Source organism: Ochotona curzoniae, unplaced genomic scaffold (genome assembly GCF_017591425.1).
Source record: "Ochotona curzoniae isolate NIBS_2020 unplaced genomic scaffold, NIBS_Ocur_1.0 contig_3037, whole genome shotgun sequence".
In the NCBI taxonomy this organism is placed as follows: domain Eukaryota; kingdom Metazoa; phylum Chordata; class Mammalia; order Lagomorpha; family Ochotonidae; genus Ochotona; species Ochotona curzoniae.
In genome coordinates, this window is record NW_024465699.1 from 4,788,929 (window position 1) to 4,809,415 (window position 20,487).

The following is a 20,487-nucleotide window of genomic DNA, read 5'->3' on the forward strand; positions in this document are numbered from 1 at the left end:
AGCAGTTTTCTTTCCTTCTAAAATTGAAGTGGAATTAACATTTATATTTAAAGATAATTTCTAAGTTAAGGTACATTAAGTTTTCATTTTCACTTAGAAAAATGAGAGTCGTCAAGTCACTCAGATCCAGTACATAGCCTGGCCTGACCACGGAGTCCCCGATGATTCAAGTGACTTCTTGGATTTTGTTTGTCATGTCCGAAATAAAAGGGCTGGCAAGGAAGAACCTATTGTTGTTCATTGCAGGTATTCTGTTCTTGTCTTTTATGAATGAGTAACTGACTAAGTCAGTATGCCATGCTTAAAACAGAATCTATTTTATTTTGCTCGTATGCTGTACTTCTCATTACAAAAGTTGGTGAGGACTTAAAATCTCAGCTTAAAGGTAAAGACAAGGTATGTTCCAATACATGATTAGCAGAAACTCAGATAAAAGACTTATTGTGCCAACTCTTAGAGGTATATCCTTCCTATATTTAAACATCTCTGAAATTGCAATGTGTCCTGTAATTCATAGTAACTTAGATTTGCTGGAAGTACAGTATTGCTGCTATAACAAAATGCCTGAGCCTGGACATTTACACAAATGCCAATTTGTTGCTGAGAATCGTGAGGCTGAGAAGTCTGAGATCAGAAAACCTGTAAATCTAGTTTAGGTGGTGTCGCTCTCTCTGCTTCCAAGATGGTGCCTTGTTACATCCCCCCAGAGAAGACAGATGCTGTGTTCCTAGACAGCACAAAGGGTGTCCTAATCTCATCGACGAGGATTCTAAGCTGGTGACTTACTCATCTTGTTCGTGTCCATGTCTTCATTAGTAATCAGGATTCCATATATGAATGCGGCAGGCGGGAGGAGGGCAGGTTCAGACCACAGCACAGGCATTAAATAGCAGTCTGAGATTTACATTCCTTTCCTCCCAACAGGGTACTCCTTCCTTATCTGAGGCCTCTCTTACGTTATTTACTTGGTACTCATTCATTCCTTTTTTAGGGCCAGGCTACTCATGTGATCTAAGGGAAATGTTTATTTCTCTACACATTCTTGCACCCAGACAAGCATTCTAAGTGGAAGCACATACAGTGTGCAAAAACACAATTCAAATTTTTGTGTAAAAGGTGAGCCAGTGGAGACATGCACATTTGTAAACAAGTTGCTCCACACAGAGAAATACCACTGCCCATGGGAGAGAGGGAAAAAGAGAGAACATGCAAGACCCCTGGTTGTTGGCCTCTTAATTAATAAGGAAGGAGGGTGCCTCTCCAGGCATGAAACAACCTGGGAATTATATAGCACCTTCAGAAATTCCACAGGCAGAAAACAATATCCATGTTTTCAGGTCATGATCCACCCAACCCTGCAAACACACACACTGTTTAGGTCCCATATAGAACAAGATGCCATCTTGGAAAAGGGGACATTTTGATGGACTAATGGCCATCGGCTCAGCAGACCTGCCTACCCCACTGCCAAATGTCCTTATAGACTGCAGGCGAACAGAGGCAGATACCATTCCTTCCTTTCAGCCCCACATGCCTTTCTGCCTTCAAAGGGCCAAATACAGTGATTGCCCCTGACTCAGGGTAAAGGGGAGAGTCTGCTCTTGTTACGACCGTCGTTGTGAAGTGGTTCATTGAGAATATATTGAAATATCTCTTAGCCTTAAAATTTCTAACATTTTAAGAGGAAATCTGAAAGCTTCAAAACATTGTAGACAAAATATCTGAGATAACAAAGTGGCAAAAATTCGTGAAACATATTTGCTCATTTCATATCTTAAGTCTCCCATAGCTTCTACATTCATGTTCAAAACTCAGTGCTTAAAAAAAAAAAAGACTCAGTGCTAAAATTTAATGCAAATTAAATTTTGTTTTAAAAACTAACTTGATTGTTGCAAGAAGTTTAACAGAATAGTATCACCAAGACCTTGTCCACGTTTGTCTCTTCAGTGCTGGAATTGGAAGAACTGGAGTTCTTATCACTATGGAAACAGCCATGTGTCTCATTGAATGCAATCAGCCAGTTTATCCATTAGACATTGTGAGAACAATGAGAGATCAACGAGCCATGATGATCCAAACACCTGTAAGTGCTTTGTTTCATGTCCACGTGTGTCCTGAATGACCACTTACGTTCTAAATCCTATTTTTATCTTTTTAATTCCTTACCAGGAGCTTTTAACCCTTAGCACAGAGGCCAGCAAACTGGTGCCCACCAACCAAATCTGGCCTGCCACTGTCTTTGCAAATAAAGTTATAGTGGAACACAGACATGTTTATTTGTTTATGGATTACTCATGTCTACATTCACACCAGAACAGCAGACTGTGATGGCTAATAATCAGAGTATAACAAAATGTAATCTGCAGGAATAAGAGTGACACTCAATTGGTCATGGTGGATAGCCTTTGTTTATACTCCTAAGGAATAGTAGGTATTTTGATCATTTTTTTGTTTGCTTTTTTTTCCTGTTGTTTATTATTCCTACTCTATTTAGTGGTTTCATTACCTAAGGAAAATTTAATATGTAAAAATCTGAAATAGTCATAATCCATCCCATCATAAAAAATTTACAGCAAATAGCATATGCCCTGTAATTTCTTAGTGTCCGACCTTTCACAGAGAAAGGTTTCCTAGCATGCAAGTTGCCTAGCACATTATATCTTGAGTACTCAAACAGGTAAAGAGGAATTTGCCTATTACTTAGGCAAGAGGAATGCTGAAAATGATAACCTCCCTGCACTGGGGAATCCTGACAAACCTGCTTTCAGAAATGAAACAGCTCTGTGGAATTGCCTTTCTTTTTACGTAAGGACTTGAGTTGCAACAACAAAAGCAACAGACACTAGAAATTAAGGATTTACTTACTTTTTAAATTCTTCACTGATTTATAATTATGTTCTAGGAGTGAATGTGTGTGAAGAGAGAGATGGACAGATGTTAGGCATCCTAGTGGATATGAAGTGATATCTCACTATGGCTTGATTTACACTTCTCCAATAACTGATGATATCTAACATATTGTTATGTGATAAATGGCCATTTACTTGTGTATCTCCTTTGGACTTCTGTCTCTTTGAGTCTCTTGCCTGTTTTTAAATTGGGTTGTCATTTCAGAGTTTAGGTGTAAGACTTTCTTTATTTTTAGTATACAGTCTCTTCCCAGATTTGTGATTTACAAGTGTTTTCTTCCTTTCTGATTTCTCACTATATCAGCTGTGTCATTTGAAGGACAAAATATTAATGATATATGCTTCCCTTTTTAAAAAATTTTGTTTAAAACTTACTTTATAAAATGAACAGATTTCACATATTTCACAGTATAAAGGAGAGGCTAATGATCTTTCCTACCTGCCCCCCCCCCCGCCCTCATTATTCCTTTTTTTTTTTTAGCTTGTAAAATGGCATACTTTGATTTCACTTCACAATCACAGGCTTATCATTCCATTGAGTAGAATTTTCAAAAGGTAGCAAGTATTTAAAAAAAACTGTTCCACAGTAATGTAGACAGACTAATCTGTGATTAAATTACTGCATGTCAATATATAGATTACATATTTTTTACTTTATGTATTAGAGATCAGAGAAAACATCTTTGTCTTTTGGGGACTGGCTTATCTCATTAAGCTTAATGGGTTCCAATTGTACCCATTTTGTTGCATTTTGTTCTTTTTTGTGGCTGAGTAGATTTCATAGTTTATACGTATCAAATTTTCTTTACCCAGTCATCAGTTGATAGACATCTGGGTTGATTCTGATTCTTAATTACTGTTAATTGAGTTACAGTGAGCATGGAGTACAGCTAACTCAATCTTGCCTTCATTTATTTTGATAAATGCCCAGAGTAATGGGATGGTTAGGTCATAGGGTAAGTCTGTTTTCAGATCTCTGAGTAATCTCCAGACTGTCCCCTTTTAATGGTTCTACTAGTTCCCACCTAGAGTGGAATATAGTACCTTTTTGTCATCTCATCCTGCCAGCACTCACTGTTTTCTTAATTTTCAGATGATAGCCATTCTAACTGGGGTGAGGTGGTTTTTATTTGCATTTTCATGATGGCTAAAGATCTTGAGTATTTTTTTTTGTCATTTGTTTATTGGCCATTTGTGTTTCATCCTTTGAAAATTGCCTGTTTTATGTCCTTTGCCCATTATATAACTTGATTATTTTGTTGTTCTTAAGTTTGTTGAGCTATTTATAGTTGCATAATTTGCAAATTATTTTCTCACATTCTGTTGGTTATTTCTTCATTTTGTTGAGTATTTCCTTTGTAGCACAGAAGTTTCTTGGCTTAATATAATCCTGTATGTTTATCTTTGGTATAACTGCCTATGCTTCTAAGGTCTTTTCCAAGAAATCTTTAATTATGCTTGTGCCCTGCAGTTTCCCCAATGTTTTTCTCTAGTAATTTCATGTTATCAGGTCATAGATTTAGTTCCTTGATCCATTTTGATTTTGAATAAGCTATACGATAGGGGTTTTGTTTTGTACTTCTACACACATAGATCCCAATTTTCTCAGCACCATTTGTTGAAGAAACTGCCCTTTTCCGGGATTGATGTCCATTCTTTTGTCAAAAATTAGCTAGCTGCTTTAAGTTTATTTCTGGGATTTCTATTCTATTCCATTGATTAGAAGTCACATTTTGTATCAGTACTAGTCTGTTAAAATAAACTTCCCTTATAGGACATCTTGAAATCTGCTATTGTGATGCCTCCAGCTTGTTGTTGTTGTTCTGTTTTGTTTCAATTGTTTTGGAATGTTGGACCTCCTATGTTTGCATATGAATTATAACATCATCTTTTCTAGATCTGAGAAGAGTGTTGTAGGTGTTTTAATTGGAGTCACATTGAATCTGTAAATTGCTTTCATTATAGTGGACATTTTGATTATATTAATTCTGCCAGTCCACGTGTATGGCAGTGTGTGTGTGTGTTGGTGTCATCTTCTATTTTTTTCTTTAATGTTTTAGAATTTTTAACATAAATACATCTTGGTTAAATTTATTCCAAAGTATTAGGGCTTTTTTGCAGCTATTGTGAATGGGACTGATTTTACATGCATATAAAAGTTGTTGGTTTTTGTGTATTAATCTTATGTCTTACAACTTTACCAAACTCTTATGAGTTCCAGTATTCTCTTAGTAGAGTCTTTTGGTTTCTCATGCAGACAATCCTGTCATCTGCAAACAGGAATAATTTGACTTCCGCCTTTCCATCTTCTATCCCCTTGATTTCGTTATCTTGCCTAATGGCTTTGGCTAAAACTTCCACCACTATATGGAATAGCAGTGATTAGAATGTGCATCCTTGTCTGGTTCTGGATCATAGTGGAAATGCTTCCAACTTTACCCCATTTAATATGATGTTGGCTTTGGGTTTTTCATACATATCATTAATTGTATTGAGGAATGTACCTTCTTTACCTGCTTTGCCTAAGGGTTTTTTTTTTTTATCATTATCATGAAAGGATGCTGTGTTTGCCAAATGCTTCTTCTACATCTATTGAAATAATCATATGATTTTTATTCTTCAGCTTGTTAAAAGGATGTATCATAGTTACTGATTTGTATTATATTCAATAAGGGATAAATCCCATTTGATCAAGGTGAATGATCTTTCTAATATTTTATTGAATTCAGTTAACTAGTAATTTGTTGAGGATGTTTGCATCTGTTCATCAAGGATATTGGTCTATACTTTTCTTTCTTTATTGTATCTTTTTATGGTTTTGAAGTTAAGGTGATCCTGACTTCATGAGGATTTCCCTACTTTCCTTAGTTTGGAATAGTTTGAGAATTGGAAAGTTTGGTTGCGTTCAATAGTGCCATCTAGTCCTACACTTTTCTTTCTTTTGAAGGTCTTTATTACTAATTCAATCTCCACATTAGTATTGGTCTATTTAGGTTTTCTGTCATTATACTCGATTTCAGTAGATTATGTGTGTCCATTTCTTCCAGATTTTCCAATTTGTTAGCATTTGGCTGTTTGTAGTAATTCTGCAGCTGTAGAGTTAGTTTTCTGTAGATACCAGTTAGGTCCATTTATGGATTTTTTTTGTCTAGGTGATCTGCCCATTGATGAAAGTGGAGTGTTAAAGTCCCCCATTATTTATATCTCCTTGCTTTTTAAAATTATGCATACATTTATCTGTCTTAAATTTTTTTTTATTTGACAGAATATCCTGGAATCATTCTATAGTGATCTGTAGACTTGTTCTTTGTTTTTTATTGTTTTGTTTGTTTTTACCAGCTAGCAGTATTTTGTTATTTTGATGAACCAGTATATGTTTCGGTTTCTCTTTCCAGCTTATCTTTTAGATATTTTCCTATAAGAAGGAGTACTAGGTCAACAAATAAATATGATTTTGCTAGAAGCTGCTCAATTCTTCTTCTTAGGAGTTGCAGGATTTTACCGTCCCTACCAGCAGTGTGTCAGTGCATTTTTATCAACAAAATGTTATCATTGTTTTACTTTTTGTCAGTATATTAGGTTGTTAGGTGAAAACAGTATGCCTATACTGTTTGACTTTGCATTTCTTTTGTAAGTAAGCCTAATGAGTTTGGGGTGGTGTTTTTTGTTTTTTTGGTTTTTTTTATTTTTTTGTACACTGATTTTTCTGATCAATTCTGTTTTATATACTTTTATTTTTCAGAGTCAGTACAGATTTGTGTGTGAAGCTATTTTGAAAGTTTATGAAGAAGGCTTTATTAAACCCTTAACATCAACAAATAAATGAGAAAGCAAAAGATTTGGAATATGTGTTGGAAAACTGCTTTTCATTATATTCACTGTGCCATAATACCGCTCACAGGAAATGGCATCTAACAAAAGAAAAAAATGAAGAACTCAAAAAAACTTTTGAAAACTTCAGCACTGTTGCACTTTATGTTTAAAAAAAAAAGTCACTCTTTCAAAATCTGTAACTCATGTGTTTGAAGACTATTTCATGCTTTGCTCCGAACAGAAAGTGAATAACTGAGTATGTTCAGGGTAATGTATGAAATTCTGTGGTGGTGCCATGCAGTCCCTTTCTGGTAGAATTGCCACAAACAAGGCTCTGAATTCTCATCATCTCTGCTACACGTCTGTATTTTGAAAGCAAAAAGAAGCAAACGTCAGGAGTCAGCTCTGGTCTTTTCCAGCAGTTCATGTACTTATACTGATAACCAGATTTTATTTTTTGAATTTTAGCAATATCATTCTCAATATTAGCCAGTACACTGCCTATGGATGCAGCACATCTTTCCCTACACGTCCCCTGTAGAGACCTGCTGTTCAAAAGAAGAAAGGCGGGATTTGCTGTTCCCAGGAAATGCTGCACATTGTCCATTTACCAGCATCTTCTAGAAAGTATAAATATGAATCTACACATTTTCTTGGATTTAATAATGTAACCTATATTTATCATAAGGTTGGCTTATTCCAAATCATGTGACTTCACATACTTGATGTAAAGGAATGCATGCATTGTGTCTTAACCCCTTAAGTGCCTTGAGACATCTTTGTATGTCTAATGAAAAGGCACTCATTTGACCCTACTAGGAGGTATGTGTGTATATTGTACATTCTTACATTTTTATGCATTTTGAGTGAGTTAACATTTTTAAAAACAGCTTCTTGTATTGAGAGTTATGCAGTCAAAGAAGAGTGAGGAAATTCTTCTTAGTACTTGTATTTTGCTGTAAGAAGCAAAGATAATTTGTGCTACTGAGTGTGTGCTCTGCTGCTATGGAATGATTCAGAATCTGCACATTCCGTCACTGAGGGACAGGGATTACAGCTTATCAGCTCAGCTTAAAAAGATGCTTTATTCAGATGCCATATTTATTTTACTCCCAACTTCACAAATGTCTGACCTACAAAGTAGGGTTAAACTTGGTAATACCCTCAGCTAAAGTTAAGGAACGATTAGTTCATTATGATTCATTCCCATCTATAATGAAATGGTTAATCTGAAATTGATGTCAGTGCTGTCAACATTCTTTACACTGTTTGGGATTCTCTTAAGTGAGGAATGAAATGGCTGAATAATTTATAATGTTCATCCCTCAATAACTAAAATTAAGATTTTCTTGTCATGTATACCTGCCAGATTGTAAGCATTATGGGAAAGAGATTGGACGATCCAGTGTGATCAGGACCTGCTGAACAAGGATCTGATCCCATCAACAGTGTGTATATTTTCCTCTTTGGGCTTTTTTGTTTTTAAGTTGAGAGAGAACTTTTACATGGCCCAGTTTAACCTAAGCGAAAATCTCATCACCTCGTCAAAGTTGCTTACACAGTCGCTTTACATGGATTGTGCTTAAAATTGATTGATTTTTTTAATGGTTTCTGAATGGTTCTGTATAGTCTTGCTAAAGTTTAGAATGAAATGGTAGTTCTTTTGGAATGGTTTTTAGTATAAGGGGAAAATGTATATTTACAAATCTTCAGTGTAATCTAAATGACATCATTTCATATGGCCAAAATCCATAAGGGAAAATTTCAGGAAGTTAAGCTCCTAAACATTAACAGCCACAATACCAAATAAATTATTATATTAAAATATTTTGTATTTTTTAAAGAAAGATGGAAATATAATTCCATTGTTTCCTTTTATCTATTTCATAATCAACTCAATATAAGATAGTAAATTAAATGTAGTCTTATTTGAACATCCCATTCTCTTCCAACAGATAAATGTAATTTAGGCTGCTATAAACTGACACATTAAAAAGCGAAAAAGCAAAATTCTGTTGAGGCCTATATATTAAATAGTAACTGTTTGGGCAGTTTTTCATCTGATTAAATGTCTGTAACTGGAAGGAAAATATGACAGCCATAGGTAAAAAGATGATGGTGATGTAATTGTAAACAGATGACCTGACTGGGAAGTTCTTCAGGGCTTTGTTTCCCATGCTGAAGTTAGCTCAAATTGTTGGCAACGAGCACTGCTCCCTTAATGCTTGTCTTTCAATGATAATGTATTAGAAGTGTAGACATATATTTAAATGTCTCCAATGTGGATTTTTAATCTCAGAGCCACTTCTTTATCAGTATTCTTGTGTATAGAAAAGATCCTTTATTAGAAGTATTATTATTGGGATCTTAGTTAAATTTAAGGTATCCTTCACAACTGCTTAAGCTAAATATGCTACATACATGTTTCACTATTTCCCCAACAGGTAAGACTATCTATTACAGTTTAGAGGGTTTTCGTTTTGTTTTTTGCCTGCTTACTAATTTAAATGCATTTCATATACAAAGTACTTTTCAACTCCATTCTTACCAATGTGTTGTTGTGTAATTGAATACCAAAATTGTTAGGCTACTCACCTGATCCACTAGCTGTCCTTACCCATCTCCAGCCCTGTGGCCCCACCCCTACCCCATCCCACTGAGGAAATCAGTGTTGACTTTAGTGGAAATTAATCAAGGAGTTAATCAAGGAGCTTTAGCCAATTAAATGTTTAAGGCATCCTTCCCTCTGATTTAGGAGGGGTTCTTTGCGTTTTCATTCAAGTTGTTAGAGCATTGGATTTCTGGCAGCCCTGTGTGGATAGGATGAGGGATAATTTGGATTAGACTTTACATTCACAAGAAAACTTGTTGTGCTTGTTCAACCGGTGCACCCATTCAAACAGAAGCAGTTGGCAAAAGAACTTCTTTTATCTGAGCTGCTAGGACAAGGTTGGGGAAGGGAATTTGATGATTTGGATTAAGAGTGAAAAGAACATTTATTGTTATGTGAAAGCTGACTGCAAAAGTTAAAAGGTGTGTAGAACCACTGAGGAAGCTGCTTGAAGGTTTCAACTAATACCTAATATTTCAGTGCATTACTTAAGTGTGTAGTCACGAAAGCAGGTGCCCATAGAGCAAGAGGATTTGTCAGTCTGGTCTTCTACCATCTAGGATTTTTTTCATTCTCAGTATGGTATTCTTTGCATCAGACTAGACCTTCAGCAAATTGTAACCTAGTTACTATTGTTAAGTTTTTGTGAATTTGAGTCTCTTTCAGCTTGAGAAGCATACTTCGGCAGTGTTGTCACTTCATAACTATGACAACCTTAGGGGACATCACTTACGTTACAAATAAGTAGGCTTCGAAAGTGGTCCCAATTGGGACCCTGATTCGGTTTCCTAGTTGTGTTTGACCAGTGAACCATAATTTTCTGCAGTGTATTTAGGCTGACACACATACAGTATGAAAACATTCTGGACTGCAATTAGGAGACTAGGTTTTACAAGCATTAAAATAGAGACTATATATCCAATGTAACCTGAAATAATTTCTGTTCATAATGTGAACATGTAACAGAATTAAAACATTACTTGTTTTATAATATTAGGAGGGGAGAAGGAAACCTGAATTTATAACGATGTGCTATTTAATATCTGTATTTTGAGTAGTTAAAGTATTCTGATGGTAAAGTTGCCAAAGTGATTTTGAATTCACTAAAGATATTTATACCACAATAATGTGAGGAATGTTTACAGGCTCTTTTCTTTTTTCATAATTATTTTGTAGTACAGGTGGATTTTTGTTGAATTCACTTATAGTAAATACTTTATGGTGAATATGTATTGAAATAAACTTCTCAGTAAGATGATAAGCTGTAGATAAGCAATGACACTGCCTGCTTTTACGTAAGCTACCGCATCAACAAAGTATTTTGTCTTGAGATTGCTTACTGCCCACACTGGCTTCAATACAGTATCTAAATCGTTTTTAGGTAGTGCTTCCTCCAAATGAAACAGCTGTGTTACTTAAATCCGACTTGGGTTCTTATCTGAATGATTGATCTGGTGGCAAAGACTTTGTGATGTCTTAGTCACAGTTCAGCTGTTGTTGCAGCAGCTGTTTTATAAAATTATCAGAGAATTGTGTACATGTAAAGAAATTTATATAATCCTAATACACTTTTGAAGGCTAATTGCTATGAGATAATTTGAACAATTTTAGCAAAAAAAACCCCACAAAAGATTAACCCCTGAATTATGTGGTTTTGGTCTGCAACTGTTATGAACACAATATTCCATTATATGTAGACTTCTTTTTTCTAAGCAGCAGTTGCTAACTAATGAGCCTTTCAGTGTTGTCAAAGACAAAAACCGATGCCTCTTTCTGCCATGATTAGACATTTATTTGCACAGTCTTGATTAGTTTGTGCTTGGTAGATACCCAAAAGTTGTTTCTGTCTCCATGTATAAATTTGTTGCTGTTATTTCTATGTATTTCCACTGCAGTGTACAGTCTGTGTTTTGTACTCATGATTGTCTTGACTTTGGTAATCCAAACTAAATGGAAAGGTAGAAATGATAGCTGCTGAGGGGTGGTCATCAGTATGGGCTAGACTTGGTTTGGTATATCAATAAGTGAGCTAAGTCTGTCCTTATTTCCAAAGTTAAAGATATGGAGTATTGAAAACTAAAGACTACAGTTTTGAGGGAGGAGTTCAAACACTTAACTTCCTGAAACCTTTTTATAAAGATTTCACCTACAATAAGGAAAATATTTGAAAGCCTTGTTAAGTTCATTAAAATTTTTCTGTTAAATGCTGTAGAATTTTTGCTAAGTATTGTGTAGATAATATAGCAAATATTTTTCTATGGACAAAAAGTTGAAACTGTTAACTTTCATTCTTTAAAAGGGATAAAATGATACTTGTGTGTCTTTCATGCTGTAAAGAAATTGAATGTATCTTGCAAATTATGACTTGAGTCAAAACGATAGTTCTTAAAATCTGGAGAGGATTGAAGAAAGAAAAGGAAGATGATTGTGCTTCCTTTCACAAAAGGTAGTGTTAGGAGACAAGTCATTTTCATGGTAAGCAAGAGCGGTCATTATCAAAGATGCATATTTCAAAAAGGAGATGCATTCTTTGTCATTTTGATTTTGTTTTAGCTCTAACTGAAACTTTCCAGAAGCTTTGCACACACTGTTTTTAAGCATAAAATAACCGGATTTTAGCTGCCTGCCATGTGGAAGGATGTTTTTGTGTGCAGATCAATACACAACTGCATGTGTTTACTGTGGAGGAAAGTCTCCAGGCTGGGTCACTGTGGTAGCTCCAAGAGAGGACATGGCTGTAAGGATGACTTTGTGAAGCCAGAAAATTGTGCCTACGATTCACTGCAGTAATTCTGTGTGGAAGCCCCGACCCCAATAAATGGTTTTGCCTTTCTCTCATCAGTGCCCTGGACATGTAAGAACTTTGGACCCATCTCTAACTTGTAACAGTGGAGTTATTTATATGCTTCAGGATTCAGTAGTTCACCTGGTTGGTGGGGTAGGGGAAACTTATTGTTAAACAACTTCTGTAGGCATGATTAATTTGTTGGACAGCTTCTTTTGAAAGTTTTATTTATTATTTATCATTCACGCTTGAATTGAAGCAGACTTCCATTGATTCCCACTTCCAACCCCCCACCTTTCTACAGATCACTAATTTCACTCTTTGGAAAGTAAAGATCCTGAAAACTGTGAAGTGATAGCCTCAACTTCACTAAAGATGTTAAAGGACTAGTGTTGAGTGCCGTCCACCCTAGGAGTATGCAAAATTTGGCAAATTTTATTTGTACTAACCTTACATGAAGTGCCATATTGCCAAATAAAATTATTTCTGGCAAGCTATCTGGAGATAGCCCTGTGCAACTCTGAGATCCATCGTTGGTAATTTGTGATTTCCCACATCCACTGCAGTCACGGTTGAGCTCATTTTACCTTTTATTTAAAGAAACTTTTTTGTTTGTTTTCTTACAGTTTCTACTCCAAAATGTAGTGTTCCAGCATTAGTTGCCTTCCTGGACAAAAATGTTTCAGCCTAGTTTTGGGATTCTCTGATGCACCACCCATTTTTTCCCATCCTTCAGTGAGTTGGCAAGATGTTTTCATTCTTGTATTCTGTAGAGTGGGTCAAATTTCAATGGTAAAATTAATTTCTTGAATTTCAAATAGTAGCACTTTATTTCATGCTTACTACTGACCTAATTTATACAGTTACAAATAGAACCTATCTTAGGAGTTTTGTAAATATGGGGGGTGGGGAGGGACACATTAGTACTAGAGATCATTAGATTGGTCCTGGGTTTGAATGCTTTATAATGATCTCTTGATAGCTTATTTGATATTTAAGAGATGACTTCTATGATCTTAGCCTTGCCACTTTTATGTAATTTATATAGTACACAAAGGCTACCCAGTTGGCTGTGCGCCTGGACCCGGAGTTGTCTCAGCTAGTTTTTAAACCGAGCTTGATTAACACTCATCATTTCCACTTTGCAGCTTTTGTACATCACATGAATACTTGGAAACCCATTTTTCAGTGTAGTACCTGAGGGTTGAATACATATTGCACCACAAGAAAGTAAGGAGGCAGAAGTCCTGATGCTTTTTGTATATATGTTGAAGGCAGGATTTTAGAAGCTGAAACAGTTTATATTAAGCTGTTTGCCATTTCTGCCAGTAGAATCTGTCTGCTTAAATAATGAAAACTGTCCAGCCTCATGTTGTGCAGCATCAGGACCTTGATTAGTCATCATCTATGCTGTGGACTTTTCAAATTAAAAAAGCTAGTCTTTATTTTCTACAGTGTAGGCTTCATTTTAGGACTAATAGTTTATACTCATCAATGATATTTTTAAGCAGTAATTTTAAAATTATTTCTATGTAGAGGATGTTTTAATTTGGGATTTTTTTTTAAAGGTGCTAAATGTAAATACAAAGGGGGCAAGTCAAAAGTCTATTTTGTTTCCTACTTAAAAGATAATTTTTCATTTCTGTCACCATTCATTGTTTGATTCTACTTCACCTAGTGGCAAAATGGAATTAACTAGCCCTTTAATTGTTTTCGGCAAACTCCCGGCCCATTTCATGAAACTCTCTTTTCCCATATGATTTCTTCTCATACATAAGAGAAAAGCTAAGGAGTCATTTAAAGTGTGTAAGCTTGAATTTAGTGAACACTGGATAGTTTGAAAATTGTCCTGTGTGTGCGAACACAGCTTGAAAGGCCTTGTGCACATCTTCATCTCAGCAAAAACTTAAGACTCCTACCATTAATTGGAGTTTAAAGTAGCTACAAATACTAACGACAGATGGGTTAAAAATGCCAATTGCATCAAAACTGTTGTAGTCTAAGGAACAGTTTATATTATGTGAAATGGTGTTACATGTATTTTGTTGGCCATATTTCATTTTGATTGAAACTCGTGTTCAGGTACAAACATGAAAACAACTCTAGCTATGACTCTTCATGTTCAGTTGCAAAATAAAAATGTGCTTTAGTAACCTCAAATATAAGACTTTTGCATATTATTTTATGGGACTATTGTTGGATTTTCTGACATTTGTATTTGGGAATGGGTGATCAATTAGAAGGAATCAGAGAAAGCTAAGCAAGGAATTTATTTCTAGAATTTAAGGCTCACATATTGGCTATAACTGAGGAAAAGAAAGTTAGCAGGGAACTAACAGATTGAGATGAAAGCAGGCTTAAAGACAACACTGCTTACCTCCTCTCCTGTCCCAGCACCAGCCCCTACATGAAGGTAAGTAAAAGGACCTCTCTGGTAAGGCCTGAAAGCTGGCCTCACAGCTTCCCCAAGTACATCCAGGTGTGCCATTTTTCAGCTGTAAGAGTGGTTTTGTGGAAAAGTAAAAAAGTGAACACAAAGATCTGTGGTGATGCCTGAGCTCTTAGGCACATGGTAAGGATTCCAGCAGCATGAGGAAGGTCCAGGAGGAGTTGTGATGGCCTCGTCCCATGCTACACTCCCGCAGAAATTCCTGTCAAGTCAACAACTCTTTGACTCTTGTATTTTCTCCTGTGTCTGTGCATACATGCACATTTGGTTGATGCCAGCAGATACGGCACAGTCTACAATTGCTTTTGCATCTTGGAAGATTTTCTTATCATTTATTCTGGCCTACTTCGTTTTTTTCATCACTCTGCACATGGATGTACCATGATTTGGTTTATTGGTGGACATGTGGATGTGCAATCAGTGATGTACAAGCAGTGCTGCAATGAGAATTGTTATGCAGATATTTTCATTACTCATTGCCAGTATATGCATAGGATATGTTTCCTATCAGTAGGATTGTTAGGTCATAGGGCACCTGCATATTCAGGGGGAAAAAAATGTCATTCCTGTTCTTGGAGGAAATTAGTTTATGCTTCAAAGTGTGGGAGAATATTTTTCCCATGTATTTATTAAAACTTTATAGGCTTAATTTCTTTATCTTATACATGAAATATTTCATATAGCCTCTCTAAGGTTAATAGTTTTTCATAACTTTCTTGATTACTTCTGAGTTTTTTTCCCTATGGAGTCCTGGAGTGCATTTTGATAACCTCACTCACTTTCATATCAAGATGCATAGGATTTTTGCTTGTTTTTTTGTTTTTACTTATTTGTAGTAAAAAGGCAAATGTACAGAGAGAAGGAGAGAACGAAAGATATTCCATCTGCTGATTCATTCCCCAAATGACTGTGACAGCCAGAACCTAGCCAAATGGAGCCAGAACTTTGTTCTAGGTCTCCCACATGGGCGCTGGCTCCCAAGGCCTTTGGGCCATCCTCTACCGCTTTCCCAGACTACAGGCAGGGAGCCAGATCAAAAATGTTATAATCACTATGTCAATACATCTTTATTAGTGTATTTACACCCATCATCAAGGTTTAGAATGAGCATTGTTTAAATTAGGAAGAGTATCAAGATGGCAGAATAGGGTGAGGACATGTTTAAACATTAGCCAGGGTGAAGCAGAGAAGGCACATTCCAGGAAACAGGAGAGGACAAACAGCAGAGGGATACCTGGAGACTGAGGGACATAGGAAAGCAGAGGAAACAACAGGGTGGTGTTGGAGTAACCAGACATTCCAGCATCATTCAGCCAGTGGCAATCTGAACTGCACCAGCAGCCAGAACTCCACCAGCAACCAAGTGGGAAGGGAATTCATCAGGATCTCAGGAGGTCGTTCAGCTCGTTTGTTGGATTTGACCAGGAGCAGAGACAAAGCAACAGATCCGAAACAGGCGGTGCGAGAACAGGGTTGATTTCAAAGCCCAAACACAAAGTAGAGCCAAATTGTGAACCATCTTGTGTAGAGAGGCAAAGGCTGTGGAACAGGACTGTGAATGCACTAAGCTGGGAGAAAACTCATTTCAGGTGCAGTGAATTGTAATGATGAGCAAACTACAGGTTCCTCCCAAAATAGATCCGGGTAGCACCCAGACCTAATAGCCAGCAGATCCAGAACTCCACCAGTGGCACGTCAGGTGCCATTTTATACAGTTTGGCAAAGGCTTTGACACTGGAGGTACAACAATGAGCTGATGCATGCACCGAGCTGGTAGCAAACTCCCCAAGCTCAGTGCATTGCACTAGTCCCACATCAAACATAATACCAACTTCAGTATCTTATGATTCAAAATAAGTCCATGTGGCCCTCAGACCTAAAAGCCAGCAGGTTTCAGTAAGATCACCTCCACCAGTAACCTACTTATTTGGGACACCTGGTGTCTCCCTAATCCTGGAACTGCTCAAACCAGAAGTGGAAGAACTGTACAGGCAATGGTGCAACAACAGTACGGGATCAGAGGAGGCGAGAGTGCTGAGCCAGGAGCTGGGGCTGCAGAGACCACAATGGAAGTCTAACGTCAGCCCAGACCTGAAGCTTGCTGGAGGGAGTAGCACAAGTGACTGCAAACTAAGAATTGTGTACCAATAAGTGTTCGATAAGTAAAATTGAACTGTAGACCTGTGGGTAACAGCTTAGAAACCCGCCCTAAGGAGAAGAACTTGCTAACCAAAAGTACAATGACCAAGAGCAAAAGAAGAGACAAAGGCACGATGAATGTTACTAAAGACTTCCCAGCAAAGGAGGAAAAGCCCTTGCCAACCTGATTTAACTGAGGAATACATCGAGAAAATGGGGCATAGAGAATTCAAAATACTTATAAAGCTTCTTTTCAACAACAAGAAAGCATAACCAGGGATTTGAGGAATAAGGAATTAAAAAATACCAACACTGAAACAAAATCAAGCCGAATTATAATTTAAAATGAAGGACACAACGGGGCCAATTAAAACGTCAGTGGATATTTCTTGTCACAATGGGGAAACAATCAAAAAGCTAGAAGCAGAGCTGGGTCAAGCTGAAAAAATATTCAAGAATTAAGAGACACTATTCAAAGGCCAAATATAAGAGTTATTGGAGTCCCAGAAAGTGCAAAAAGAGAAGCTGGGTTTTAAAATGTATTTAATGAGATAATAAAGGAAATTTTTCCTAATCTGGAGAAAGCTGGGAAAGCAGTCAAGGAATGCCCAAAGCTTTGGGACCCTGCACCCATGTGGGGGACCTGGAAGAGCTCCTGGCTCCTGGCTCCAGATTGCCTCAGCTTTGGCTACTTAGACCACTTGGGGAGTGAACTTGCAGATGAAATATCTTTCTGTGTAATTCTGCCTTAAAAAATTCAGGAAAGTAGACAAATAGAAAATGATAATGAACAATGGCAACAAGAAACCATAAAGAAGTGAACAATGTGGCAGGGTTGTCATAGTGCACCATTTGTTTTGAGAAACATCTTTTTCTGGTTGTGCCCGTTACTTTGTCAAAGTCTCCTTCCAGATAAAGATGTCAGTCATTCCAAATTAGAGTCCTGTCTTGATGGTGTTTAACTTAGCAAACAGGGCATGGAAAGCTAGATCCCACTGAGAAGATTTCACCATGTCTTTTAGGGAACACATTTGAACCTCTTGCAGTGTCACACAGAACCCTGGCAGTTCTATTCCTTGCTCTTTATTCTTTTTTCTTTTCAGTTCCTCAGACTAGATCATTTCAACTGACCTTTATTCAGATTCACAGATTTTTCTGCTAGTTCAAGATTGCTCTTGGGCCACTTTAGTGAATTCTTCATTCCATTTATATTTGTCAAACTCAGAATTACTATTTGCTCTTTAAAATATAATTTCTGCCTCTTTACTGATATTCTCTGGTAAGACATAGTGCTTTTTTAAGATTTATTTTTTATTGCAGAGACAGATTTATAAAGAGAAGGAGATATAGGGGGAAAGATATTCCAGCTGCCGTTTCACTCCTCAAGTGGCCATAACAGTCAGAGCTGAGCCAATCCGAAGCCAGGATCCAGGAGATTCTTCCCAGTCTCCCATGTGAGTGCAGGGTCCCAAGACCTTGGGCCATCCCCCTCTGCTTTTCCTAGGTCACAAGCAGGGAGCTGAATGGGAAGTGGAGGAGCCAGCATATGAATGAGCACTCATATTGAGCACTCATATGGGTTCCTGGCATGTGCAAGGTGAGGATTTAGCCACTGAGCCGTTGTACCAGACCCAAAAACGTAGTCCTTATACTTACTTTAGTTGTTTAGATATGGTTTCCAACAGCATATGAGTGACAGTGTTTGTGTAGCTTTTATGTCTGAACTTCCTTTGAATAGTTTTTTAAATAGTTCTTCCTTTAAATAGTTTCTATTTACTGCTTTTCAAAAATATTTATTTGAAAACCAGAGTTTACTAAAAGAGGGAAATTTCCATCTGCTTGTTTACTTAGCAAATGGCTAGAATGACCAGGAGCTGGATCTGTCTGAAGCCTGGGCAACAGGAGCTTCATCTGGGTCTCCCACATGCATAAAGGGACCTAACACTTGGGCAATCTGATGCTGCTTTCCAAGGCACATTAGCAGGGAACTGAGTCAACAGTGGAGCAGCTTGGGGCCTCATGCAATGACTCAATGGCTAAATCTTCCCCTTGCAGGTGCTATTATACCAAATGGGTACTGGTTTGTGTCCCAGCTACTCCACCTTCAGCTCCCACTCAGCTCCTTGCCTGTGGCCTGGGGAAGAGCAGTAAGGTTGGCCCAAAGCCTTGGGACCCTGCACCTGTGTGGGAGATCCAGAAGAAGTTCCTGGCTCCTGGCTTCGGATCAGATCAGCTCTGCCTGTTGCAGCGTTTTGGGGGAATGAATCCGTGCATGGAAGCTCGCTCTCTCTCCTTCTCCATAAATCTGAACTGCCTTTCCAGTGGAACAGCTGAAACTGAAACTGACACCCAAATAAGACATCATTGCAGGCAGTGATTTCACTGGTTACATCATCACTGTGGTCATCTATTCACTGCTTTTTGTCCTGCCAGTATGTCATAGTTTCTTGTTTCTTGGTGTAATTTTCGTTTTGAAAATTGGTCATTTTAAATAGAACACTATGACAACCCTGCCAGATTGTTCCCTTCTTTACGGTTTCCTGTTGCCATTGCTCATTGTCATTTTTTATTTGTCTACTTTCCCGAACTAATTTTTTAAAAAGATTTATTTATTTTTATTACAAAGTCAGATATACAGAGAGGAGGAGAGACAGAGAGGAAGATCTTCCATCCGATGATTCACTCCCCAAGTGAGTGCAACGGCCGGTGCTGTGCCGATCTGGAGTCAGGAGCCAGGAACTTCTTCCGGGTATCCCACGCAGGTGCAGAGTCCCAAAGCTTTGGGCCGTCCTCAACTGCTTTCCTGGGCCACAGGCAGGGAGCTGGATGGGAAGTGGAGCTGCCGGGATTAGAACCAGAGTGCATATGGAATCCTGGCATGTTCAAGGTGAGGACTTTAGCCTCCAGGCCATGGCGCTGGGCCCTCCTGAACTAATTTTTAAAGGCAGATTTACAGACAGAAAGATCTTCCATCTGCAAGTTTACTCCCCAAGTGGTCTAAGTAGCCAAAACTGAGGCGATCTGAATCCAGAAAGCAGGAGCTTCTCTCAGGTCTCCCACACTGGCGTAGCGTCCTAAGGCTTTGGGCCGTCTTTGACTGCTTTTCCAGGGCACAAGCAGGGAGCTGAATAGGAAGTGGAGCGCAGCCAGACATGAACTGGCACTCATATAAGATCCCAGTGTATGCAAGGTGAGAATTTAGTCACTGAACCTTTGTGCCAAGTCCATGAACTAACTTTTGTAAGTTTTTAGTTTTTTATCCATTTCTGTCCTATACGAATATAGAAGTTTTTGTTTAATTGGCCTAGTAGTCACTCTGTGTTTGTATGTGTGTGAGTTGAGCATATCCTTAACACTTAGCCAGGTAATTTACAAACTCTGCCTTAACCCTCACTTCCTGTTTGGCTAGAATTTCAAATTAGCCAAAAGTCAGAGCTAAGAACTTGAAGATGTTCATCTTTGTAGCTTGATGAAAGTAGTTTCTAGAGTCCCAGAAATAGAGATTTTCTACAATCTCTACAGTTATCCTACTTCCCAGCTTTTCATTTTGATCTCTTTTTGTCAACCTATTGTTTATTCAATTGCAATATAAATGAAGTTTTAAAAATTATATGTGAAAAAAAATTATATGTGGATTTATATAGAATTAACTAGAACCTCTTTATAGGACTTTTTTTTAAAAAAGATTTATTTTTATTATTTTTTTTTTTTATTGGAAAGGCGGATATACAGAGAGGAGAGACAGAGAGGAAGATCTTCCGTCCGATGATTCACTCCCTAA

General features: G+C 37.5%; 1 protein-coding gene across 1 annotated transcript in view; it reads left to right on the forward strand.

Annotated features, from left to right (window-relative positions):
* Nucleotides 1-14,203, forward strand: part of PTPN4 (protein tyrosine phosphatase non-receptor type 4) — a 170,873-nt gene extending 156,670 nt beyond the window's left edge. The window contains exons 25-27 of the mRNA XM_040979127.1: nt 98-246; nt 1,948-2,083; nt 6,652-14,203. Coding sequence (XP_040835061.1) covers nt 98-246; nt 1,948-2,083; nt 6,652-6,735 — 369 coding nt within the window. The 3' untranslated portion in view covers nt 6,736-14,203. The remainder of the gene's footprint in view (nt 1-97; nt 247-1,947; nt 2,084-6,651) is intronic.
* Nucleotides 14,204-20,487: the final 6,284 nt, after the last annotated feature.